Source organism: Podarcis bocagei (assembly GCF_964188305.1).
Source record: "Podarcis bocagei genome assembly, chromosome: 7".
Taxonomy (NCBI): Eukaryota; Metazoa; Chordata; class Lepidosauria; order Squamata; family Lacertidae; genus Podarcis; species Podarcis bocagei.
Genome location: NC_138132.1, coordinates 668288 through 694310, shown reverse-complemented (window position 1 = coordinate 694310; position 26023 = coordinate 668288). Strand labels below are relative to the sequence as shown.

At 55.1% G+C, this 26023-nt stretch overlaps 3 protein-coding genes across 4 annotated transcripts in view; all 3 read right to left on the bottom strand.

The window, feature by feature from the left end:
* DHX34 (DExH-box helicase 34) overlaps positions 1-26023 on the bottom strand; it is a 163470-nt gene that overhangs the window by 27148 nt on the left and 110299 nt on the right. The window lies entirely within an intron of this gene.
* C5AR1 (complement C5a receptor 1) lies at positions 993-5439 on the bottom strand. The gene is made up of 2 exons (XM_081202333.1): positions 5217-5439; positions 993-2533 (listed from the first exon to the last, which is right to left on the bottom strand). The coding sequence occupies exon 2, from the start codon at positions 2525-2527 to the stop codon at positions 1421-1423; it is 1107 nt and encodes a 368-aa protein (XP_081058459.1). The 5' UTR covers positions 2528-2533; positions 5217-5439; the 3' UTR covers positions 993-1420.
* On the bottom strand, positions 6437-24087 carry CCDC9 (coiled-coil domain containing 9). Of its 2 annotated transcripts, none has more exons than XM_081200373.1 (14): positions 23944-24087; positions 23627-23731; positions 21618-21776; positions 21253-21510; positions 21090-21173; positions 20801-20980; positions 19667-19866; positions 18574-18620; positions 16221-16362; positions 16006-16105; positions 13863-14235; positions 12911-13066; positions 12747-12811; positions 6437-7039 (listed from the first exon to the last, which is right to left on the bottom strand). In XM_081200373.1, the coding sequence occupies exons 1-14, from the start codon at positions 23944-23946 to the stop codon at positions 7019-7021; spliced, it is 1893 nt and encodes a 630-aa protein (XP_081056499.1). In that variant the 5' UTR covers positions 23947-24087; the 3' UTR covers positions 6437-7018. The 2 variants fall into 2 exon arrangements, with proteins under 2 accessions (XP_081056499.1, XP_081056500.1); XM_081200374.1 differs by having other exon boundaries at positions 20801-20977.

Here is a 26023-nt window from a genome sequence, read left to right as displayed (position 1 = left end):
TGAGCAAAGCTCATCATCTGTCAGGAGGTAAATTTCTCCCAATTATATATCCGCAGGGATAGTCAGTGGGCAAGGGATGCACACACAGGCACGGGGTGGGGGGGAGAGAAGGGACACACAGTAGAAAAAACTGTGGGATGAACATTAACAGTCAAGTACAACACTTCCTGTTTGCCCAGAGTGGACATGCAAGGGGATGTTACTCCAGCCAGGAGGACTTCCTGTCCCACCTGGTCTTGAATATCATCCCCCTGCGTGTGACCCTGGCAGACCCCATAACAGGGCCAGTCATGCAGCCACCTTCCCTTCTTCTTCGCTTTATTCCATCTTGATGTCTTTTGCTGTCTGCTGGCTCTCAGCCAGCAGCACATGGGCTCAATCCCCATGTGGGATGAACTCTCTTCTGTAACTACGAGCTGAAGTCTTCCTTCAGGGAACCAACTGTGAACTGAATGTGAGTAAACCTCTTATCATTACTTTTAAAGAAGACTGTTGTGACTTATTCCTTTTAAGAGGGAACAAAGGGGACTTACCAGGAACAAACCCAGTCTGCACAAGCCAGATTAGATTGCTTAAGTAAAGAGATTCAAGTGATTCTACCAACTAGCTCCCTGCAATATACAGGGGAATATACTCTACTACTGACTCACTAGCGTGAGAGAGGAAGCATACTACTAAATCAATATATCCTCTCCTACTATCCACAACATTCCCACAAAAATAAAGTTTCCTCTGGGCATCACTAGGCAAACTGGGGAGGCATCAAAGGGGTTGCCCCTCCCATCCCTTGGAGTCACCTGGTCTGAATACACACACACACACACACACACACACACACACACACTTGTCTTGAAAGGTTTTCCTGTATCCCTTATTATGGCTCCTTTGGTTCCCTCTTTTTGTAATTTTGTCTGTCTCTTCACACATAGTTGAGCAAGGTTTGAACTGTGGAAAGAGAGCGCACAAAAAAAGGAGGAGGATGGCTTAGTAAATCTATTGCAGTTATTTTATTTCATAATGTGCATGCATGGCTTGATTGTTTTTTTAAAAAAACGCCTCAAAGCAGCTGACAAAAAGATAAGAAAACTGAGAAAAATGTACAACAGTACTTTAAAACATACAAAAGTTTAAATACTCCAACAGGTTAAAATCCACCTCGACTCTCTACGCTTCTGGGTCGGCTTGTCTGAGCAGAATGTTTTTCGCAGGCGCTGAAAGGAGCACAGGAAAGGCCGCCTGCTTGATGTCTACGGGCAGGGAGTTCCCCAGTGAGGGGGGCGGTGCAAATGGTCTCAGGGGTCGAGGAGCCTGCGGAGACTGCTGGGGTGGGGCTGGCCCCCTCCCAGAGCTAAGCAAGGAAGAGGAGGGGCGTTGCGCAGACAGAGCGCCCCAGCAGGGTCTCCTTTGTGGTGGCCCCTCCTCACACGACGGTGCTGGCGCTGCGGTCGCTGGGGTCGCTGCGGTCCTCCGTGGCGGCGGCGCACGTGTCTTGCGTCCCCGCGTGGCCGTCGGCGAGGGAGTGTCCGAGCGCGGACTCCTCGCTGAAGACGTTGCGCAGGAGCGCCTTGACGGAGCGGCGCATCTTGCTCTGGAAGTCGTGGCCGGCGAGGACGTAGATGACCGGGTTGATGCAGCTGTTGACGTAGGCCAAGCACACGATCAGGGGGTCCGCCTGGTTCACTGAGTCGCTGAGCCAGCTTTTGGGGGGCTGGGAGGCCTGGATGAGGCCGGCCACGTGGTAGGGCCCCCAGCAGACGAAGAAGCCCACCACCACCACCAGGACCACCTTGAGGGTCTTCTGCGAGCGCTGCCCGAAGCGGGAGCTGCGCACCCGGCGCAGGAGCAGCCCGTAGCAGGCGCAGATGACCACCAGCGGGAGCGCGAAGGCCAGCGCGAAGCGCGTGGAAGCCACGGAGACCTCGGCCACGCGGGGACCTCCGGGGAAAGCGGCGTAGTTGGTGCTGCACAGGCTCTTATTGAACTGCGTGACGAGGCGGCGGGAGAAGAAGGTGGGCGCCGTGAGCGCCAGCGCCAGCAGCCAGGCCAGGGCGCAAGACCCCCAGGCCAGGCGCACCGAGCGGTGGTTCTGGCACCAGACGGGCCTCAGCACCAGGCAGCAGCGGTCGAGGCTGATGAGGACCAGCAGGTTGACGCTGGCGAACATGTTGAGGATGATGAGCGACGGGAAGAGCTTGCAGGCGAAGTCGCCCAGCGCCCAGCGGTGGTCGGCGGCCAGCGGCGCGGCCAGGAAGGGCAGCGCCAGGCAGCAGAGCAGGTCGGCCACGGCCAGGTTGAGGAACCAGGTGGCGTTGACGGTGCGCCGCATCTGGAAGCCCACCACCCAGACCACCGCGCCGTTGCCCAGCACGCCCACCACGAAGACCAGCACGTAGACGGTCAGCGCCACCCACAGGAGGGGGCTCAGGCCGGGCTCCTCCAGCACCAGGGGGCCCGCGTCGGAGGGGTCCGGGTCGGAATCATTGTACTCCGAGTAGAAGTCGCTGAAGTCGTCCATCACTGAGCCCATGGAGTCCTGCGGGGGGCAGACAGGAGGGAGAGAGGAGTCAGGGCCGGAGGCGGGAGTCGGCTCTAGCCCAGGCAAGGCCCGGCCTCTTGGAAATCATGGAACTGTAGAACTGAAAGGGACCCCCAGCGGCCATCCAGTCCAACCCCCTACACTGCAGGAATCGCAGCTGAAGAACCACAGAATCCTAGATTGGGGGCTCCCAGTGTCATCTGGTGCCCCCCCGCCCGCCCCCCCGCAGTGCACCAGCCTGGTCCCCAAAAGCTTACCTTTGCGCACACGAACATCTACAGAGCGAGAGAACATTTGCCCAAAGCTCTGATTATGCAAGTGGCCCTAAAATTTGTGTGTGTGTGTGTGTGTGTGTGTGTGTGTGTGTGTGTGTGTGTTTTCCCCAGGCCGGGACTCAAGGCGGTTCACACAAGTAAAATCAAACACAGATTAATAGACCAGCGTTTGGGAACAGCTCCCGGTTGCAGCCGCCAAGGAGTTTAAACAAAAATCAATTTGTATTAGTTGTCATTGCAGTTAATTGCACAACACATTTGTTCTTTATGATGAAGATCGTGGCGTCATTGTTAAGGTCCTGTTCTGTACAGCGCTGGACTATTTTAGGTGCTGGGTAAGAAACTTACATTTATTTATTTTTTGCAATAAAAGCAAAGAGAGCCATTCTACCCCTAAACAGAAGGGGGCGAAATCTTGCAAATTTTACTCGTGAAGCTTCGGGACGCAATGATAAAATACAACATAAGCTGAAGAGACTATAAGGCAGCCGAGGTCAGATGACCATCTCTTGGGGCTTCTGCGAGTCCGTCTCTGGGCAGAGGGTCGGACAACATGACCCTTTGGGAGCGGGGAACGGATGGACAAAAACGAGACCCTGGAGAAGCCCGAACCCGTTTGGACTCCGCGGTCTTATTCTCTGGCAAATTCTGATATGAAGTCGATTGAAGCTGCTTCGGGGGCACCGCATCTAAGGCTGGTTTCTTCCGGGACCGCTGGGCTCCTATAACTCAAGGATTGCTTCCCGTCTGTCTGTCCGGGTGTGAACAGCAAAAGAGACCCCAACCGCGTTGCCTTTTTGCCCGCAAACCAGACATGCCGCCCGCAAATTAAGCCTTGTTCTCTTCCCCGCCAAGGCAACGCCCGGAGCTGCCTCCTTCCTCCCAGTCCAAGCCCCCCATCCTCGCCCTCCAGCCCCGCTTCGCCCCGAATCTCCCAGAGCCAGGAAAACCCTCGCGCGCAGGAAAGAAGGACGGAAGAGCGATTTTGCTCCTGTCTGGAGGCGCCTCCTCAGAAACGTCAAGTGCAGCGGGAAGGAGGGAGGGGATTTCACAGACACCGTCCCCGGCTAGAGAAGCGCAGGCACCTGAGAGAATCCTCGCGGCTGCACAGAAAAATGGGCAGCCCAAATTCCTGGAAAGCTGTGAGCGGAGCTGCTGGAGACCAGGAGAGGTCGCCCAGAAGGGGGGGGGGCGGAGAGGGCGGGGGTCCCGCGTGTGCCAATGATGCCAAGCGCAGGCTGGGGAGGTGCAAGTCTGCCCTCGAATCCCTCTGGCATTTTCTCCTCAAGGAGCTCCAGGGGGCAGCGCGTTAATCCCCCCGACAACCCCGCGAGGCCGGCCAGGCTGAGAATCAGAGACCCAGGGTGTAGATTTTTTTGATTTAAAAAATATTCCAATATTAGTCGTATTGCACCTTTGGCTAGAAGGTACCAGGCTTGATTTTGGGTGGCTGCATTCTCTGCCTCCTTCCGCAGAAGCCAGATGGGAACCTTTGGCAGGTGCCAATAAGCTGCGCTACGAGGCATTGAGCCTCAGTGTCACAACATCCACCCTTCCTCCGCCCTTTCTCTCTCTTCCCGGCTTCTTCCCCTTTTGCCCCCTCCCTCCCTCCCTCTCTCCTATGCCAGCCCCCAACCCAGCCGGGCTCTCCTGGGCTCCCCCTGTTCCCCTGCACCCTAGATCCTGCGAGACGCTCCCATTACCGGAGAGCAGGTGGGGAGGGGGCAGAGAATCGGGGCGCGGGGCGAAGTCGCCTTTGCCGAGGGTGCATTGCCCAATCTGGTCTTGCAGCAGAAGCAGAATCGTGTGACCCGGAGGCAGGCGGGCAGAGAAGAAGAGAGAAAGGTCTTCTGGGGGCTTTGGCAGCCTACTAGATTTGGGGGGGGCAACCTGGGACCCTGCAATTGTGGCACGCCGGCAGCTCCTTTCATCTTCATCCCCTGCAGGACCCCATTCCTCCCAAGAAACGCCCAAAGGCATCAGACATAAAGGGGGTGAGAAGCACCCAAACCCAGCTGGGGAGGGGGGGAGGGAGGAGCAGCGGCTCCCCCCCCCCCCGCATTGCGATACAACCAGTTTTGGGGGGTTCACTAGGGTCAGGGGGCAGCAGTTCCTGGCCTGACAAGGGAGCGCGTCGCGAACTATCCGGAGCCAAATCACTCCCAATAGGTCATTTTTTGGGGGGGGGAATAGCACCAGGTGCAAAGATAGATGGGGTGCAGCAGCGGGAGCCCCTCCGCTAAACACGCCTCTCCCAGCCTCCCCCCCCCACGGCAGACTGCCACCTCTGCCCTCTGCTTGCGCGCAGGAGCCCTTGGCCAGCACCGCTCCGATCCGAGGCAGCTCTGCCCGCTTCCCTTTGGGGTGGCCGGGTTTGGGGGGGGGGCGATCTCCCACCCACTCACCCTGCGGAGCAAGAACCAGGCAGCCGCTCCCTCTCTCCTGCTTCTGGGGCGGCTGTTGGCCGGCTCCCTCCCCGTTTATACCGCCCGAAAGAGGAAGTCGGGGTCTGGTTTAGGAAATTTGCTAAATTTCGCTCGCTGCCTCAGTTTCTCTCCCCGACGAGCCTTCAGACGACGCCCGGGCGCTACGCCTCCATCTGCTGTCCCGGCGCCAGTCCTCGCTCCGGATCTTTATAGGGACTTCCAGGGCGGGGCGGGGGGGGGCAGACAGCGGTTCCCTGGGGGGGCGGCGGTGGAATTACCTGGGGGGGGGGTAAGAGGAGCGCAGGAAGAGGCAGCGATTCTCCGAAAAGAGCGTCTTCGAAAAGCTGCTCTCACAAGCTTATCTCTTCCGTTCCGCGATTTCCATCAGCGTTTCAATTGATGGCGAAGGGTCTGCAAGCCGAGCCTCAAGAGGAAAGGCTGAGGCAGTTGGGGATGTTTAGAAACGAGGAGAAATGCTAGCCTTCCTCAAATATCCCAAGGGCTGGAAGAGGGAGCAAGCTCGTTTTCTCCTGCTCGGGAGGGCAGGACTCGAACCCGTGGCTTCAAGTCACAAGGAAGGAGATTCTGCCTCAACATCAGGAAGAACTTTCTGGTGGGACAGCGGCGGCCTCTCCTTCCTTGGAGGCGTCTAAGCAGAGGCTGGGGGGCCAGTCTCTCTGGGGTGCTTTAGCTGAGATTCCTGCAAGAGAGGGTGGGTCTAGATGGCCCTTGGGGTCCCTTCCGACTCTACGGTTCTGTGAATTAATTGTTGCCCTTAGCCTTCGACTGTGCTATTATCTCCCTTAGTGGGTCAGGAGAGGGGGGGCTGGGGGGTTGCCCACCTGCAGCAAGAACCTCCATGCTCAGATCCACTCTACCACGGGGGGGGGGGGGCAAGGGCAAGTTGCCTCCAGACCCAGCAGCTGGGTGGGCTTCCTCCAGGCACCTTCCAGCCCCTCTCAAGGGGGAAATAGGGGGCTGGACCTTGCAGAGTGGCCAGCAAGCCCATAGCCATACTTGGGGAGATTCTCACCCTAAATTTTCCTGCCCAAGAGATACAGCCCCAACTATTTAAAACGAGGGCACGCTGAATCCAGCCCAAGGCATCCGGCGACACCCCCACCCCCTGGAGAGGAAGACCCCTCCTCCTGAGAAACCCCCCCCCCATTCACTCTAGCAAGGGAGGACAAGGCAGAAAGTCGCGGGAAAGGCTTTATTGACAGGAAACCCTTTCGCTTGCACATGATATGGGGCAGCCCCACAGACAGCCCTCACCCCAGCAGAGGGGGCAGCCCCTCCCAACACAAGGAGCTGCTGCTGCTGCCGCCGCTCCCCCCACCAGACTGGGGGCCTTGCTCTCCCCACCCTCAGAGCCCCCAATCCTGGAAACGGCATAAAAGAGCGATGCACAGAAGGGGGACGATGACGACAGGGACTGCAAGGGGCACAAAGCAAAGTCTCTCCCCCCCCCCTTGAAAAATGTGCCTCATCTGGCAGGGGTCTGCAAGAGCCTCACATGCAGCTGGGGGGGCACTTTCCCCACCTGCCAGGTGACTTGCGTGAACAGCAGCAAAAGGCATTGGGGCAGGGCGGGGCGGGGGCTGGCGTTCCCCCACTCATTGTATTGGAGGCTGTGCAAAGGAGTGGTCCAAGCAGGCAGATTACGAGGGGGGGGTGCAGATCCCACCCCCTCCATGGAGGAAGCTGCTCTGGCTCCGAACTCTCAGGACTTGCCCCACAACCCGGGGTGAACAGAGCGACAGGGAATGTCCTCCTGGACCTCAGGCCTCCTCCGTCTGCTCCTGGGGGGGCGGGAGGGAAAGAGAGTCAGTCACAAGCGGGGGGGGGAGGACAGGTCCCACCTGGGACCCCCCCCCAACATGCACACACACACACACCTGGACGCAGGTGAGCCAGGCAGAGAAGTGGAGAGGAAGCGACCCATTAAAAAAAAAACACCAGCCCCCCCCCCCCGTTTGGTGTTTCTTGACTCTTGCCTTGAAATTCAACACACATTTTAGTCTCGCTGGGAGTTTGGGCTTTGTTTTGATCTAAGGCGGGCCCAAAATAAGCAAGCCCATTCCAAAAGTGAATAATGAAATACCGTATTTTTCGCTCTATAGGACACACTTTTTCCCCTTCAAAAATGAAGGGGCGAAGACGCCATAGCCCCGCGCGCGCTAAAGCAGCCCCCCGCGACCCTCTCCCAGCTGGAGAGGTGACGCGCGACTATGGCAGCAGCCTCTCAGCTGCACCTTTCTGCTGCTCCCTGAGCTGCTCTTTGGGGCTGGTGGTGGGCTCCCCCCCCCCCGCCAGCCCCAAAGAGCAGGTCGAAAGGAACCTGAAGCCTGGAGAGCGAGAGGGGTCAGTGCACACCCCTCTCGCTCTCCAGGCTTCCAAGGTAGCCGCCTGAAGGCGTCTGAACGCACCTTAAATGGCACCTTGTTTTAGAGGGGGAAAACAAGAGGGGGAAAGTTCTCCCCCTCTCTGTGCAGCGCCTCCTGCCGCTTCACTGAAGGGGCGCTGGGCAGAGAGGGGGAGAATTATTTTTTCTTGTTCTCCCCCCTCTAAAACAAAGTGCGTCCTATTGTCCGGTGCGTCCTATGGTGCGAAAAATACGGTAATCATGCTACGAGAGCCTTCTTCAAATGTCTGAAAGGCTGAAAATGGAGAGAGCTGCTCCAGATGGGAGAACGCGAACCCGTGGCTTCCAAGGGCAAGGAGGGAGATTCCAACTAAATATCAGGAAGGGAACATTCTGAGAGACGGGGCATCCGAGAGGAGAAGGGGCTCCCTGGGAAGGCGGAGGGCTCTCCTTCGATGGAGGTTTTTAGGCAGAGTTCAGACACCAACCTGCCAGGGATTATTTCGCTGCGACTGGCGTTGGGCAAGATGGACTTGGGCGCCTTCCAAGGCCGCAATTCTACGAACCAGGGGCAAAAACTCCCAAAGAATGATCAAGAGCCATTGAAGGCTCTCCATTCCCTGTGGGAGGGGAAGGTTTTGCGGGAAATGTTCTGAAGAGCGAGCCCTGCCCTCTGCTCTTGCCAAGGCCAAATACCGTATTTTTCGCTCTATAGGACACACTTTTCCCCCTCCAAAAATTAAGGGGAAGTGTGTGTGCGTCCTATAGAGCGAATGCAGGCTGCACGGCTAAGCCGAAAGCCAGAACAGGGAGACGGAGTGCTGCGGAGGGCTCCGTCTTGCTGTTCTAGCTTGGGGGTGGCTGCGCGCAAAGCCTCTGCAGGGCAGTGGGGTGCAGCAGGGTGCCTTCACCCCACTGTCCTGCAGAAGCTAGCAAGGCTGTTCCCAAGCCAGAACAGCGAGACGGAGGGCTCCATCTCGCTGCTCTAGCTTGGGGACGGCTGCGCGCAAAGCCACTCCAGGGCAGCAGGGCGCTGCGCTCCAAAGGCTTCAGGGATCTTTGAGGCTGCTTCCCCCCACCGCCAGCCCCACACACACGGGTGAATGCACCTTGAACACACCTTGTTTTAGAGGGGGAGAACAAGGGAAAAAATTATTTTCCCCTGTTCTCCCATCCTATGGTCCGGTGCGTCCTATAGAGCGAAAAATACGGTACTCTTGAAATTCAGGTACAAGGAAGGTGTGGGAGGGAGAGACAAGGGCCACTTCCTCTTCCCAGGTAAAAAAGTATTATCATTAATTCTGTTGGGAGCCACCCAGAGTGGCTGGGGAAACCCAGTCAGATGGGTGGGGTATAAATAATAAATTTATTATTCTTATTAGCATTATCCTCCTGCAGGCTAATAAAGATGATATGAATGGGCTTGTCTTGCAGTGCCCTGCTTTCCCAGCAGAGGGCAGCATCCCCCTTTCAACTGCACAGCTGAAGAAACACGGAATTGCAGGGCTAGGTGGGACACCGGGGGGTCATCCAGCCCAACCCCCACAATGCCGGAACTGCAGCTGAGGAGAGCCCAAGGCCACTGCCTGCCCCTTCCCAAACATCCCTTTGCTCTCTCTCCCCCCCTCCCCGCAAAGAAACTCCTACTGGAGGGGGTCTCCTCTCTGCCACAGCCCATGAATCAAGCCAGCTGGCAATTCCTGGGGGGGGGGGGTCACCCCAAGGCGGTGGGGGCTGCATGCACAGAAGAGGAGAAAAGCCCAAAGAGAAGCGTCAGAGAGAAAGAGAAAAGGTTTAATGCGGCAAACGGAAGCAGAGAAACAGACACGGACTTTCCCCAACCGGCAGCTGTACGTAGCTCCTGCCCTGAAGCACAGCCTGCAGGATCAGGCCCTTGGCCCAGCTGGCAGCCCTGACAGTGGCTAATTCCCCATAGAGATAGACTGCCCCTGGAGCTGGAGGCTCCACTAGCACATCAGAAGAGTCCGGCCAGCCTCCTGTTCAATCAGATGCCCCAATGGGAAACCTGCGGGCAGGATCCGACCACGAGAGCAGCACTTGCCCTTCCTGCGGCTCCCAGCAACGGGTCTTCGGAAGCATCGCTCAGGGTGGATTTGATTTAAATCAAATCGATTTAAATCACGATTTAAATCACTAGTCAGTAAGACACAATTTAAATCATTTTTTTTAACAGAAAGCCTCATTCCTGCTGGTATAATCTTAATATTTAAAACCAGGTTTGACTTTTGAAATAATAAATTTTCACAGTGGTTTTTACAGTTATATCAAAAATTACTGATTTGGTTCTACTATTAGAAATACCTTGACAGATAATTATGAGATTATGGTGAGGTGTCATAAGTTAACTGTTGATATTTGGACAACTTTTCTGCTGTACTTGATTGGAAGGAGAAAAAATAATCATTTCCTTAATAACAATTTATTTAACTAAAACAATAACATTATAGCATGTATATCCATGTTTGTTAACCGATGTAGCTAATTTTTATTTTTATTTTAAAAAACAACAGCTTAGACTGAGTTTTAGCACCCATGAAAAATTTAAAACAAATCCTTATTTCCTGATGAATCTTTGGACTCGAATGTAACTTAAATAGAAAACTACCTTTAGAAAGATTTTCCCTCCCAAAGCAGTTTATTTTAAAAATCCAATTTAAATTTTAAAAAATCCGATTTTTTTAAAAAAAATATTCTTTAAAAGAAATCATTGATTTCCACCCACCCTGGCCTTGCTCCTTCTGACTGTGGGGAGCAGAGCGTAAGAGCCACGGGGGCCGGCAGCCAACCATACCCGTCTCCCCCCGGTTCCCGCGATGCCAAGGCCGCCATGCTTCCATGCCAACACTAAAAGGTTGGCGGAGACCTGGATTTGGCAGCGGGTTGGGCTAGATGACCCCTGGGTATCCCTGCCAACTCTGCAATTCTGATTCTATGAAGCTGCTCAGAGCCTTTGGGACACACCAAGCCCCCCCCCAAAAAAAACAGGCTTCTGGCCAGCCCCCCCCCCGTTCCAAGTGTCAGGGTAGGATCCGGAAAACCAAAATTCAAATTCCGCCCCCCCCCAAGCCAGGAAGCTCATGGGGTGTGACTTTGGTCCAGTTACTGCCTCTGGCCCAACCCACTTCGCAGGGTCGTTGGGGGGGGATTAAATGGGGGGGGGAGAGAACCCACCTCCAGCTCCTTGGAGAAAAAGGCAAGGAATAAGTTAATAGAAATAAATGTGATTCCTGAATGTGGGTTCCTATTAGTGTGTCTGAAGAATCTACTCTCCGCCCCCCCCCCTACTTTGAATAATTGCACAATATTTCCATGGAGGGAAGTGGCCAGGATTCCACCAGGGAAGGGCTGGGGGAATTCCTGCAGAGACTCTCCAGCCTCCTTCCCTTCCGCCCTGCAGCCTCTCCTCGCTTTGGACCCCAACTCACTCCCACCAGCTCTGGCCACCCTCTTCGCACCTGTGGGCTCGGGGGGGGGGGAGAATAAATATAATAATATTTATACCCTGCCCATCTGGTTTCCCCAGCCACTCTGGGCTGCTTCCAACAAAATGTTAAAATACAGTAATTCATCAAACATTAAAAACTTCCCTAAACTGGGCTGCCTTCAGATGTCTCCTGAAGGGGAAAACTCTCCTCTCTCTTGGGACATGGGGGGGGGTCCTGCCCCGATCCCTGCATTCCTGGCCCAGCAGAAATGCAGCTGCGCCCATTTCCCAGGCCAGTTGAATGTTGCCACAGAGGAGAAGGGTCAAAATCCTCCTCGTTTGGAGGGGAAATGCTTACAATAATATTTTATTCTCTTGTTCATTATGCCGTTTTAAATGTGCATTTTATATCTGACTTCACTTAGCAATGTTTTTTTTAAAAAAAAGTTTCAGTTTGTTTTTTCGTTAACTTTGTTTGCGTCAAATATGTATTCTGCAGCTGACCTCCTTTACAATGTTTTATTTTGATTTTAGATAATATTTTAGTTTTCTGTTAGTTATGTTGCTTTGACTGTATATTCTACAGTGGTACCTCGGGTTAAGTACTTAATTTGTTCCGGAGGTCCGTTCTTAACCTGAAACTGTTCTTAAACTGAAGCACCATTTTAGCTAATGGGACCTCCTGCTGCTGCCGCGCCGCGGCTGCACAATTTCTGTTCTCATCCTGAAGCAAAGTTCTTAACCTGAAGCACTATTTCTGGGTTAGCGGAATCTGTAACCTGAAGCGCATGTAACCCAAGGTACCACTGTATATTTGACCTTTTTTTGGAAATGTTTGATTCAGGATTGTTTTTATTGATGTTTCAATATGCTGCAAACCACTTTGAGATTTTTCTTAAAAACATAAAGCGGTATAGAAATGAAATAAATACTGGACAACAAAAGCCCCTTCGGGAACGCCTCCCCCCATAGCTGCTCAGCTGTGCCAATGGGGGGCCCTGCCCTGGGGGGCCCAGAGAGGAGGCTGATGCAGACCCCTATAACAACAACCCACGGGGCTCCCCCTTTTTGTGAAGATTCCCCGCTCTGGGATCCCACAGCTAATTCTCTCCTGGTCTCCTCGCTGGCCCAAGTGGGACTAATTTAACCAGCCAGCCCTGGGGATCATCGAATGTTTATTGGATGGATTTCCCCCCTAAACTGATTTTTTATTTTATAGTTATTTACGCTTTATACTGTATTTTATGCTGTTTCTTTTTTTTTTGCAGCATCAATTAAGTGTTTTAAATTTGTTGTTAGCCGCCCTGAGCCCGGTTTCCTGAACCAGGAAGGGCAGGGTATAAATAAAAATTTATTATTATCATCATTATCATCATTTGGAGCAGAGCTGCTTCCCCGCAGGCAGAAAGTCTGTAGTTTGACCCTCAACCACGGCATTTCCGGGTGGGGCTGGGAGAGACCACCCCCCGGCCTGAAACCCCAGAGAGCCCCTGCTGCCAGGAAGTGGGGCGGAGGGGTCCGGCCAGCCATGCAGAGAGGAGGACAGGCGCATGCAAGGGGCGAGAAGAGGGAGCAGCCAGGAGGTGGTGCCGCAGAGCCAGTGCAGGGAGACAGAGAGGTCCTCGCGCCCCATGCCAGGGCCGCCCCGCAGGGAGGGCGCCCGCTAGAGCCCGCTGGGGGGCAGCTTACAGAAACGCACCCGCTGGAAACCGGTGATCTCCACCGCGCCGGACGCAGCCGCCGGGTCCTGCTCCATGGCAGCGCCTGGGGGGGGAGAAGAAAGAGGGCTTCAGTCCCTGAGGGAGAGCCAGGTCTGGCAGAGAGGGGGGCCTGGGGGGGTCCTCCCTTGCCCCCCCCCAGCACCTGGCCCTCCAGGCTCCTGGGCAGCCACGACTTCCGGGTCCCCCTCTTCCTTCTCCTCTCTCGCCACAGCCGGGGGGGCCGCTATGGGGCCAGGAGGGGCCGCCCCTTCCGCTGGAGGGGAGCCCTGCTCAGCTGGAGGGTCTGGGGGCTTCGTTCCTGCAGAAAGAGAAGGAAGATGATATAGCAGCAGAAGATGGGGGGGGGAGAGAGAGAGGATTTCCCACCCCCCTCAGTTACTTTATGCGCTGGGAGGACCCAAGCCGAGTTCTGACCAGGGTGGATAAAAATCAGTGATTTATAAGCAAAACAAAAAAAAATCTGACTTTTAAAATTTAATTTTGATTTTTTTAAAATTTAAATTGGATTTTTAAAATAAAATGCTTCTGGAGGAAAAAAATCTTTCTAAAGATAGTTTTCTATTTAAGTTCCATTTACGTCCAAAGGCTATTCAATAGGATATAAGGATTTGTTTAAAGTTTTTCATGTGTGCTAAAACTCGGCCAAAGTTTTTTTGTTTGTTTTGTTAAACCACATCAGTTAACATTTAAATCAAGTCTTACTGACTAGTGATTCAAATTGTGATTTACCGTATTTTTTGCTGTATAAGACTCACTTTTTCCCTCCTAAAAAGTAAGGGGAAATGTGTGTGCGTCTTATGGGGTGAATGCAGGCTGCACAGCTATCCCAGACGCCAGAACAGCAAGAGGGATCGCTGCTTTCACTGCACAGCGATCCCTCTTGCTCTTCTGGCTTCTGAGATTCAGATCCCCCCCCCCTTATTTTCCTCCTCCAAAAACTAGGTGCATCTTGTGGTCTGGTGCGTCTTATAGAGCGAAAAATACGGTAAATGGTTGAAATCAAATCCACCCTGGTTCTGACCCATGGGAACAGCAGCGCTTGGGAGCCAGGGCCCCTGAGCCGGACCCCCACCCCACTCCGCTTGGCCCCTCACCTGCCGTGGGGGGCGGCCCCTCCCCAGGGGCGGCCAGGGGGTTCTTGGGGGGGGTTGCCCGGGGCGAGCTGAGCTCCATCTCCTCTCCCCAGTCGGAGACGGGGCAGTAGCCCTCGGCCGGCGAGAAGGGGGTGAGCGGCTTCCCCTCTGCGCTGGGGGTCTCTGCCTGGGGGGCAGGCATGGTCAGAGAGAGCTGTCCGTTTCGCCCCGGGGGCCGGGGGGGCAAACCAGGCCCTTCCTCCTCCTCCTCTGGCTGGCTGCCGCTGCCTTCGGCCTCCTCCTCCTCCTCTCCCTCGCTGACGTCCTCCCACTGGTCTTCCTCCTCCTCCTCTTCCTCCTTCTCCCCGGCGCTGGGGGAGGCGGGGGCCCCCGCCTGCGGAAGAAGACGGACCAGGCCAGGGGTCAACGGGCGAAGGCCAAACACTCCAAAGAACCAACAAGAGAGGCACGGAAGGCAGGACCCGAACCCGTGGCTTCACATTTGTAAAGCACAGAACTGTAGAGCTGCAAAGGGACCCCCAGAGGTCATCCATTCCAACCCCTTCCAATGCAGGAAGCTTCACTAAAGCATTCAGGGCAGAAATGGCAAGATTCTGGTTCAAGATTAGAAAGAACTTTCTGAGGGTAACAGCTGATGGTGGTGGAAGGGGAAACCCAGCCAGATGCACAGGTACAAATAGTAAATTATTGTTGTAATTATTGGACTCTTTCCCTCCTCAGAGGCATTTAGGTGGCGCTTGGACGGCCATCAGCCACGGATGCTTGAGCTGCGATTCCTGCCTTGCAGGGGGTGGACTAGATGATACCTTGGGGTCCCTCCCAGCCCCTACAGCCCTATCATTCCCTGATCCTGTACTGCTTAGGGGCAGCGACTATAATCAGGAGATGTCCTTCTCGCTTTAGGACAGTGGTTCTCCAAGTACGCGGCAGGAAGAGTCAAGGTCAAGCAGAGAAACATTTAAGCGTTTCAGTGCAGTGTAGTCTACAGTCCTACCTCAGAAGTCAAACAGAATCCATTCCGGAAGTCCATTCAACTTCCAAAACGTTCAGAAACCAAAGCGTGGCTTCTGATTGGCTGCAGGAAGCTCCTGCAGAAGGCCAATCAGACGTTTGGCTTCCAAAAAGAGTTTGCAAACCGGAAGAGTCACTTCTGGGTTTTTGCGGCGCTCGGGAGCCAAAACGTTCGGGAACTAAGCTGATCAGAAACCAAGGTATGACTATATACTATAAAAACAATTTTTTGTATTTGCAAGACGTGGATAGCCATTTTTTCAAAATGCATCAAGTGATATTATTATTATTATTATTATTATTATTATTATTATTATTATTATTATTAATCGGAGGACAATTCTAGTTGTCTTTCCTGATGTATTTCTTATTAAAAGGTTGGTGTGGCACAATCGTGGAACACTGCGTTCAGCGCCAACCTTGTGGATATGAGCACTGCAAGTGTATCGTGGGGGATCAGACTGTTAGTATTCCTGCTCCGTGATTGCAGTCATGGGATTGTTGTCCTTCACATGACGGTGTATGTTTTGACTCCACAGAGTGGGAAGTGACGGAGACAGGATGTTTGTGTTCCTGTGTCCCGCAAAGTGGGACTATTGTCCTTTGTTCTCTCTCTTTGATGCTAGAGAGAGAGGGAGCCATGTTGCAGTGCTCCGTGTGTGTTTAGATGTAAATAAAGTAGATTAGCCAAAATGCTGAGTTGCTGAGAGTCTGTCATGCATGCTGCGCAAACTCTGCGGATACTTAAGTGTGCCGGTGTCGGTTGGCATCGGTCGCTGTGATGTTCGGGCTGAAGAAAGCTTGTGAAGCTCCTGAACGATCAAACAGGAGGGAGAGAAGATGCCAGTTGGGCATGCCAGGGTCCTACTCGCGTGTAGGCTGAGCTCCTGACACAGACTAGATGGCACTTGGAACCCCAAATCTAGAATTCTATGGTTCTTCAGCTGTGATTCTTGCCTGGGGGGGGCTGGGCTGGATGACGCCCTGGGTGTCCCTCCCAACTCTTAAGATGCCATCGGATTCTTATTCTGAAAGGGGGGCCCAGAGAAAAGAGTTTGAGACCCACTCTTTAGGGGAAGCCGGTGGAAGACCAAGACCCCACCCCCAAAAAACCCCTCCGCTCCCATCTGACCTGCTGGGCAGCAGCCCTGCCTGGCTCCTCCTGCTCTGGGGCTCGATCCGCCGCTGGTGCCGGCTGCTCCTCCTGCTCCTCCCAGCGATCGTCATGCATGCTGGCAGGAGAGAGACCCGCAGTTAAGACTTGCCCCGACAGAGGTGCCACCCCCCAGGGGGAGAATCAGGGGGTTGGGGGCCTGCCCCACTGATCTCCGCAGAGGCCAGCCTCACCTGTAGGGCTTGGGGGGTCCCGCTCCCCCTCCTCCTCGCCTGCCTCCTCCTCCGCGGCCGCGGCCCTTCCTGCGTCGCTCCGGCTGCGGCTCGGCCAGGAACTGCCCGAAAGTGGGGGGCTTGGGGGGCCGCCTGGGCTCATCTGTGGGGAAGAGGAAGGGAGGAAGGAATCAGGTGGGCAGGAGGGCAGAGAGCAGCCAAGGAGGGCTGCCTCTGAAAAGCTGGTGACTTTTTTCTCCTGCCAGCAAATGGTTAAGGAACGGCAGCCTCTGATTGGCCGTGGTTCCAGGAGGGAGGGCTTAAAAGGAGAGGCTTTGGAAGGAGAGAGTCAGTTGAGTGGCGGTGGGTGAGGAGTCAGGCTGAAATATAGAGTGTGTTTAGAGGAGACCCGTTACCATAAATCAGGGGTTAGCAAGGCTTACTGAGCAGGGGCTGGATCACTCCTGCCGAGATTCACCATGGGCCACACCAGCGGAGCACAGGAAATTGCATCTGCGCATGCCCAGATGCCAAAAATCGCGCCTTTTCAGCATCTGGGTATGCACAGAAGCGATTTGCGGCACCGCAAACATGCAGAGACGTGATTTCCAGCAGCTGGCCATGTGCAGAAGCAATTTTCGGCATCTGGGCATGCGCAGGTGAGATTTCCAGCGCTGTGGACCTGCACAGATGTGATTTCTGGTGTCTGGGCATGCGCAGAAGCGATTTCTGGTGAAGCGGAAGGGAGTCCCCACACGGCGCTGGTTGAGTGCAGCGCGCAGGGACTCGCCGAACAGATGGCTCAGTTCGGGGCCGGCCCATGGGCCCAAGGTTGCCGACCTCTGCCATAAATAAAGAGGTCTTAAAAGGATTAAGGGACACGGGAGTGGAGGCTTCCTTCATACACTCCAAGCTGGTACAAAAAGAGCACATTTTACCTGACAAATCCTACCAGTTGAAAGGCATATATAGGCCCGAGTTTGGAGGGAGAAAGTTAGTTGAGTTGTGATTGTGGAGGGAGTTGGAATTGAGGTTGGGAGTTAGGTTAGGAGACAGGTGGAAACAGACAGAGCGCTGAGGAGAGAGCGCTGGATCTGGAGAAAACATCCACCCGGAGGGTACAGTGAGGACTGAGTGCAGTGTCCCTGCAGGAGTAATAGGACCGGATCCTGCTGGGAGACTGAGAGACAGGAGGAGGAGGAGCTGGAAAAGATCAGGAAGAGACTTCCAAAATCCAGTGAAGGAAGGGGGGGTGAGCCCTTAAGACAAGGGGTCGGCAATGGGCAGACTGTGGGCCGGATGTGGCCCGTCAAGACCATTTTACCGGCCCACAAGCCACCCCCGAACTGAGCCGCCCACTCAGCAATTCCCCCATGCGCTGTGCTAAACGGGTGCAGCGCGGTGCAGGGACTTGCCGAGCGGCACCGGAAATCACATCTGGGCATGTCCAGACGCCGAAAATCGCTTCTGTGCAGGTGTGATTTTCGGCATCTGGGCATGCACAGAAGCGATTTCCGGTGCTGCGGACATGCGCAGATGTGATATCCAGCATTGCGCTGCACCAGCCCAGCCCAAGGACAATCTCCGTGGGAGTGATCCAGCCCGTGGCCGGTAAACCTTGCCGACCCCTGCTTAAGACTATTCCTGAAAATACCTCAGGAGTTGGATTTGTTAAAGGGGTGGGTAACCGAAGGAAAGTGCCACCTCAGAAAAGAACCAAACTGAAAAGCCAAAACCTCTGTGAAACAAATTACAGTCATACCTCAGGTTGAAGTCACTTCAGGTTAAGCCGCTTCAGGTTGCGCACTGCGGCGACCCGGAAGTAACAGAGAGTGTTACTTCCAGGTTTCACCACTCACGTATGCACAGACGCTCAAAATGACATCACACACTTGCACGGAAGCGGTGAATCACAACCTGCGCACGCGCAGACGCACAAAGCGTTTGCTTCAGGATGCGAACGGGGCTCCAGAACGGATCCCGTTCACATCCAGATATACCACTATAAAATAAACTAGTGTAGCAATTTTGAAGTAACTGGTGTTTTCTCCACTTTTATTTTACTACATTGTTTTAAAAATAAACCATTATTGTTTATTTGAAGAACACCCACTTGAAACTCCAACTTATTGGTTATCCCCCACACAAAGATCCCCCCTAGGATACTCTGGGATAGTTATAATTTGTTTTAAGGGTATGTTCAGGAAGGTGGGGGCAATATATGCAAGAGAGCGGGCAAGTCAGGAACTGCCCGAAAATGGGGGGCTTGGGGGGCGGCTGCCTGGGCTAATCTGTGGGAGGAGAGGAAGGAAGGAAGCAGGAGGGCTGCCCACCCAGAGGGTCTCCCCAAAGCCCCTTCAAAATTCCTCCTTACCATGCCTTCCGCCGCTTGGACCGCTGGGCTTGGCACCCTCTTTAAACCTGGGAAAGGGGGAAAGGGAAAGGACAGTGAGGAGGATCAGGCCTGGTTGCTGCAATGCCAGGGGTTGGGCTGGATGACCTTGGGGGGTCCCTTCCAGTTCTATGAGGGGGAAGCAAACCCCCAGGAAACCTCTTTGCCTTCTCCAATGTTTCAGGAGTTTATAGTAATAATATTAATAATAGTAATTTATTATTAATACCCCAAACATCCAGCTGGGTTTCCCCAGCCACTCTGGGTGGCTTCCAAGAGAATATTAAAAACATGATAAAACATTAAATATTAAAAACTTCCCTAAACAGGGCTGCCTTCAGATGTCTTCTAAATGTCAGATGGTTGCTTATTTCCTCGACATCTGCTGGGAGGGCGTTCCACAGGGCAGGTGCCACCACCAAGAAGGCCCTCTGCCTGGTTCCCTGTAACTTGGCTTCTCACAGCAAGGGAACCGCCAGAAGGCCCTCGGAGCTGGACCTCAGTGTCCGGGCAGAATGATGGGTGTGGAGATGCTCCTTCAGGTCTACTGGGCCTTTGAGGCCATTTAGGGCTTTAAATGTCAGCACCAACACTTTGAATTGTGCTCAGAAACGTACTGGGAGCCAATGCAGGTCTTTCAAGACCAGTGTTATGTGGTCTCGGCATTCCCTCCCAGTCACCAGTCTGGCTGCCGCATTCTGGATTAGTTGTAGTTTCCGGGTCACCTTCAAAGGGAGCCCCACGTAGAGCGCATGGCAGTAGTCCAAGCGGGAGATAACCGGAGCATGCACCACTCTGGCCGGACAGTTTAAAATTACCATTGCTGATTTTTTTTCTTATGGGTGATTTTACTGCTTTGTAAACTGCTTTGAAGTTTTGTTTTTTAAATATAATTTTCTGAAACAAGTAAATAAAGGGGGCCCCTCCCCCTGCATTCCCTGCTCTGCAAGTGAGTGGGCCCAGGGTCACTCAGTCCCATCCCCCCACTGAAAGCATGAGTCCAATCTCCCCCCCCCCGGAAAGCCCCAAGGCCCCCCTGCCTCCTCCTCCCTCGCCCCCTGCCCCCCTGACTCACGCGGCCTCCATCTTCTGGGCGTCCCACTCGCGGCGCCACTCCCCCGTGGGCTGGCGGTGCCTGGCCAGGCGCTCCTGGTCAATCTGCTCCCGCTCCTGCTTCCACCGGACGTACTCTGCGCGCTCCCGGCCCGTCATGGAGAGCGTCATGTCCAAGGGGGATGCAACCGGAACCCCCCGGCGCCGGGCGCCACCGCGACCCTGCCAGGGAGAGCCAGTTCTCAAGCCGAGGTCGGACCCCTGCGCTGCCCGGGGGTGGGCTGGATGACCCTTGGGGGCCCCACTCTAAAGATCTATGAGGGAGGTCAGCGACCCAGGGCAAAGAGGAGCAGACAGGGGAGGGACCCCTTGCTGCAAGGATGCGGCCCCCAAAACCAGGAGAGCTGCAAAGGGGGGTCTGGGGCACCGAGGCCAATGAAGGGAGGGGGCCCCCAGAGGGCCAGGGGGCCACACGGCACCCACATCCCTGGGGCAGAAACACATCTTCTCCACCAGCCGGCAACTCCTTTCCTTCTGGGATGGTGTTCCGTATAGTGGAACCTTGGTTCTCAAAATTAATCCGTTCCAGGAGTCCATTCGCCTCCCAAAACCGTTCGAAAACCAAGGCGCAGCTTCCAATTGGCTGCAAGAGCTTCCTGCACTCCTGCAAAAGCCGCACCGGACGTTCGACCTCTGAAAAACGTTCAAAAACCGGAACACTTTCCGTATTTTTCCGTATATAACACACCTCCATGTATAAGACGACCCCCTATTTTGGGGGACTCCAAATTGAGAAAATGGTGGGAGACTGTATCTGTGTATAAGGCGACCCACAATTTTGAACGTATTTTTTCAATAAAAGTCTTATACACAGAAAAGTACGGTACGTCCAGGTGTTCGGCATTTGGGAGCCAAAGCATACAAGTACCAAAGCAATTGAGAACCAAGTTACAACTGTACACAGCATGCTTAGCGTTAAGACTTACTACATATAAGTTATGGTAAGTTAAATTAAGCCTGCGGCAAGTGGTTTTCTGATGGAGAGGGCCAATCCTGCAAAGCTCTGCTGGATGAAACGCAATGGCCTCTGGTCTATTTGGGGGGAATCCTGCAACGTGTTTAAGTTGTTACTCTGCGGCAGAATTGGGCCACATACCGGGGGCGACCACTGCTTGCCCTGCTCCATGCCCGTCTTGACCTTCTCAAAGTCGGCGCCCCCCCAGTTGCGGACGTGGCGCCGGCTGCCCTCCCGCCGGTCGGTCTCGGCAAAGGCGCCACTGCGCCGTGGGTCGTCCAGGAAGTTCCGGATGGGATTCTTCTCCTGGGCCCCGTCCTGCTGGGAAGAGAGAGGGGGAGACCCCAAGGTCCAGGCCAGGCCAGAGACTCTTGCCCCATACGGACCCCACCTCCCGGCAGCACAAGCCCCCTCCCCACCCCCGACTCACCCGCTGGCTGCGCTCGTACTCCGCAATCTTCTCCATCTCCTCGTTCATCTTCTCAATGTTTTGCCGGCGGCGCTCTTCCCACTCCTGCCCAAAAAGAGGGGCTCAGTGGGGGGGTCCGGTCTCCCCGCTTCCCACCCCCCTCCCTAGGCCCCAGACCCCTCACCTTGGACCTCCGGTCAGGCCCGGCATCGCCAGCGGGGGCCCCCCGGCCCCTCGCCCTCTGTCCGCGGGCCCCTCGCCCTCCCCCTCGCCTGCTGGCCCCTGGGCCGTCCGGGCCGGCCCCTTCCCATCGGGGCTGCTCCGGGGGTCCCTCAGCTCGTGGGGAGCGGGGGCCTGGGTAGGGGGCGCCTCGGACGGAGCCCCGGGGGGCGGCTGGGCCGGGGCGGAAGGACTTCCTGTCGCTGCTGACCAGGCGCTTCTCCTGCAGGGAGACGGAATTGGGAAAAGGGTGAGGGGGGAGCCCCCATTGACCCCCCTCCCCAGCCACGGCCCCCACCCTTCTGCCTCTCCCCCCTGCACAGCACCCACCTCTGGAGACAGCAAGACCTGCACCGTCAGGGTGGGGGCGTCCAGCTCCCCCCGCCGGCGTTCTGGGCCCTCCCCCTCTGCAGAGCGGGGGTGGCGATGATGGACCCCCGTCACAGCAATGCCCTCCTGCTCAGCCTTCTTGCGGTCTTCTTCTATCTCCTGGGGGGGGAGAGAAAAGTGTGTCAGGTGGGGAGGCAGGCAGCCCACCCCCCAAGAAATCACAGGCCTCTCGAGGGACCCCCAGCTGCATCTTCGGGGCAATGAATTCCAGCGGCAGAGAAGGAGAAGTCTATGGGGAAGGGGTGACCCGGAAGGCAGTGGCCTCTCCTTCTGGCCAGGGGTTCTTGAACTGTGTTCCCTGCGCTGCAGGGGGTTGGGCTAGATGACCGCCGGATCCCTCCATGATCTTGGAAGGTGGTGGGCGCCCCTTCTCAGGAAGCCTTGGGGCAGAGGGGCCCCGGTCCCCCTCCCCAGGGATTCTTGAGGCGTGACTGCTGTGCAATGTGAGAGATTTTACTCTCTGGGGCTCCATGATCCCTGCAGATGGTGACAGCAGTCACGAAATTAAAAGACGCCTGCTCCTTGGGAGAAAGGCGATGACAAACCTAGACAGCATCCTAAAAAGCAGAGACATCACCTGGCCAACAAAGGTCCGTATAGTCAAAGCTGTGGTTTTCCCACTACAATGGTACCTTGGGTTAAGAACTTACCGTATTTTTTGCTCTATAAGACACACTTTTTCCCTCCTAAAAAGTAAGGGGAAATGTGTGTGCGTCTTATGGAGCGAATGCAGGCTGCGCAGCTATCCCAGAAGCCAGAACAGCAAGAGGGATTGCTGCTTTCGCTGCGCAGCGATCCCTCTTGCTGTTCTGGCTTCTGAGATTAGAATTTTTTTTTCTTGTTTTCCTCCTCCAGAAACTAGGTGCGCCTTGTGGGCTGGTGCGTCTTATAGACCGAAAAATATGTTAGGTGTTTGCCAAGCCTGGGACAGAACCATGTGTCACTCCACCATGTCACTTCTTTTCAGGGTGGTGAGACGTTGATTTGTGGTCTTTCGGGACAGTCCATTAGGATTGCCGTATCTTGAAGAGCAAAAAAGAGGCCCGAGCGGTACAGTGGTACCTCGGGTTAAGGACTTAATTCGTTCTGGAGGTCTGTTCTTAACCTGAAGCACCACTTTAGCAAATGGGGCCTCTTGCTGCTGCCACGCAGCTGGAACACGATTTCTGTTCTCATCCTGAAGCAAAGTTCCCTAACTGGAGGTACTATTTCTGGGTTAACAGAGTCTGTAACCTGAAACGTATGTAACCTGAAGCGTATGTAACCCGAGGTACCACTGTAGTGATATATGGAAGTGAGAGCTGGACCATAAAGAAGGCTGATCGCCGAAGAATGGATGCTTTTGAATTCTGGTGCTGGAGGAGACTCTGGAGAGTCCCATGGGCTGCAAGAAGATCCAACCTATCCATTCTGAAGGAAATCAGCCCTGAGTGGTCCCTGGAAGGACAGATCCTGAAGCTGAGGCTCCAAGACTTTGGCCACCTCATGAGAAGAGAAGACTCCCTGGAAAAGACCCTGATGTTGGGAAAGATGGAGGGCACAAGGAGAAGGGGACGACAGAGGACGAGATGGTGGGACAGTGTTCTCGAAGCCACAAACATGAGTCTGACCAAACTGCGGGAGGCAGTGGAAGACAGGAGGGCATGGCGTGCTCTAGTCCAGGGGGTCACAAAGAGGCAGACACAACAACAGCAGCTGTGCCCTGGCAGGGGGTTCGGCTACAGGACCCCTGGATGCCCCTTCCAGCTCTGTCTGCCTGGCCGCCCCTGCAAGGTCACGCGAAGCAAAGGCGCCCGAGCCTCGCTAAGCCGCTTAGCCGGGCGACGCCTCTTCCTCCCCCCGGATTAGCCGCCCGAGGGACTCTGCGCACGTGCAGAGCGCCAGGCTCCCCTGTCCGCCCCGGCGCGGCCCCTTAATCCGGATCCAGCGGCTGCGTCTCCCCGGCCCACCTGGTAGCGCTTGATGAGCGCCTGGTTCTTGCGCCGCAGGGCCTCGATCCGCTTGTCCAGCTCGGCGTCTTTCTCCTCCTTCGACTTCAGGTCCAAGGAAGCGGACTGGGCGGGGGGGGGGGGAGAAAGAGAGATCAGGGGGCGCCTCCTGCTGCTGCTGCTGCGCCCCCGGACCCGGAGCGGGCGCCCCGTCGGGCAGGACCAGGCGACGCGGAGGCGCCCCCGGCCCGGCACAGGCGCCGGCCCGGCCCGCAGGAGCCTCGGCGGCCAAGGCGCCGCTCCCCCCCCCCCGCCGCCGTCGCCCTTCCTCCCCTTACCATCGCGCCCGAAGGGGCGTCCGGGGAACCCAGGCGTCCGGGGAACCCAGGCGTCCGGGCGCTGCCTCCCTCGCCGCGCTCCCCCACCGGGAGACGCGGAAACTCGGCCGCTCCGCCCTCCCCGCCCCCACGTGGGTCCCTCTTCCGCTTCCTTCCCACCGGCGGGGGGGGAGGGGCTGGTCACGCAGGCGGCTGCGCAGAAGGGCGCCGAGGCTGCGCCGCGCATCTTCCTGCGCGCGATCCTCCGCGTCCCTTGCGCCCAGGCTCGGAGCTGCTGGTGGGGTGCGGAGGGGGGAGCCCCGCAGCGAGGTTGGGGGGCGGCAGGCGCTGGGTCCGGGCGAGGAGCTTCTCCCTCGGAGCCGCGATCCTGGGACCGGCGCCCGTCCATCCATCGTGGGCGGATCGGGCGCAGAACAATGGCCCGGGGCAGCCTCAGTGGCCTCGCAACCTTAGAATAGGAGAGTTGGAGGGGGACCCCGAGGGTCATCCATCCCAACCCCTTGCAAAGCAGGAATCTCAGACTGGGGCGCATCCGAAACCTCCGCGGATGGAGAGTCCGAGGGAGTCAGCGGGGGGGGGGGGGCAGCAGGGCTCCTCCGCTGCACCAGTTTCAAACCAGAACTGGGCAAACTGGCCATTGTGGGGACAGCCCTTTCGAAATTTCTGCCAGAGTTTTTGCTTTGATTCATTGTAATTGTTCATGTATTTATTACATTTAAATACCGCCCGTCACCCGCAGGTCACAGGGTGGCTGTCAACATAATAACAAAAAACATAATAACAACATAATAACAAAAAACAATGAACTGCCACCTCCCCAGTCACATTTAAGAGGCCATAGATTGTTTAATCCAGTGGTGGCCCTCCAGCTGTTTGGGGACTACAAATCCCATCATCCCTGGCTAACAGGACCAGAGGTCAGGGATGATGGGAATTGCAGTCCCCAAACAGCTGGAGGGCCGAGTTTGGCCACCACTGGCTAATCAGATTTTCCTCTTCCCTCCCAGTCCCCTTTTCCTTGTATGCCGTTGTTTCCTTGTGTGGTTGCGTTTTAGATTGTAAGCCCACAATGCAGGGACCTCCTTGTTTTGGCTCCATTTTTAACTGCCCTGGAAGCTTTTTCAGCTGAAAAGGAAGAGGGGACCAATGCTCTCCATAATAGGCAAAAGAATAACTTACTCCATCGGAAGTGTGGGGAGGGAGCAGGGGACAAGTAAAGGAGCCAGAGGCTCTCAAAGGAGAATCCCAGGACAAAGAAACATTTGAAGATTTCAGGGCTGTACAGTCTCGCCTCAAAATATTTTCCTTTCTTTGCAAAATATGGCCGGGTGTCTTTTCCAAAGGGGAGCAGAGGCACCGAGTGAGACTGAGGACACCCCGAGTTGGGATCCAGATTCAAGCGCAGCGCTGGGGAAGATCCCTTTATCCTTATATTGGGGGAATGCCTCATGTTCTTGGGCAGCTGCAATGGTCTATAATTTCTGGATGTCCCAGGGATAGTATCATAAAGCAGTTGCTCCTTTTCGTTTTCTTATCAATAAAAAAGTTGTTGTGGCACAAACATTCTGAAAGCGTGGCCTAGAGAAGAACCACAATGTCCTACCCCCCCCCCCCAATTATTATTTTTTAAATTCCTCTTCAACCAGGCCTTGGGCTGCTTAATATTCCCCAGCCTTTTAAATGTATTTGTGGGAGGGGCGGGTTGTTGTTATTTTTTTTCATTTTAACTGTTTACTTGAGCTTGTACCTTGTATTTTACCCTGTATTTTACCACCCTGAGCATGTGAAAAAGGCTGGCATTTAGGGAAGTTTTTAATGTCTGATGTTTTACCGTGCTTTTAATATTCTGTTGGGAGCTGCCCAGAGTGGTTGGGGGAAATCTATTATTATTATTCACATCAAATAATATTGACCACACTTCCTGGTGAGTCTTGCCTGGCGCTTCCTTTCCAGACCACGAGATGGCAGCATCCGCCAGCCAGGATTCCCCTTGTGCCAGGGCAAGGCGGCTGGCAGAGAGGCTGGCGCAGGCTGCCTTCCTTGGCTGCCCCTCTGATCTGCTTCCCCACCAAGAAAGTGT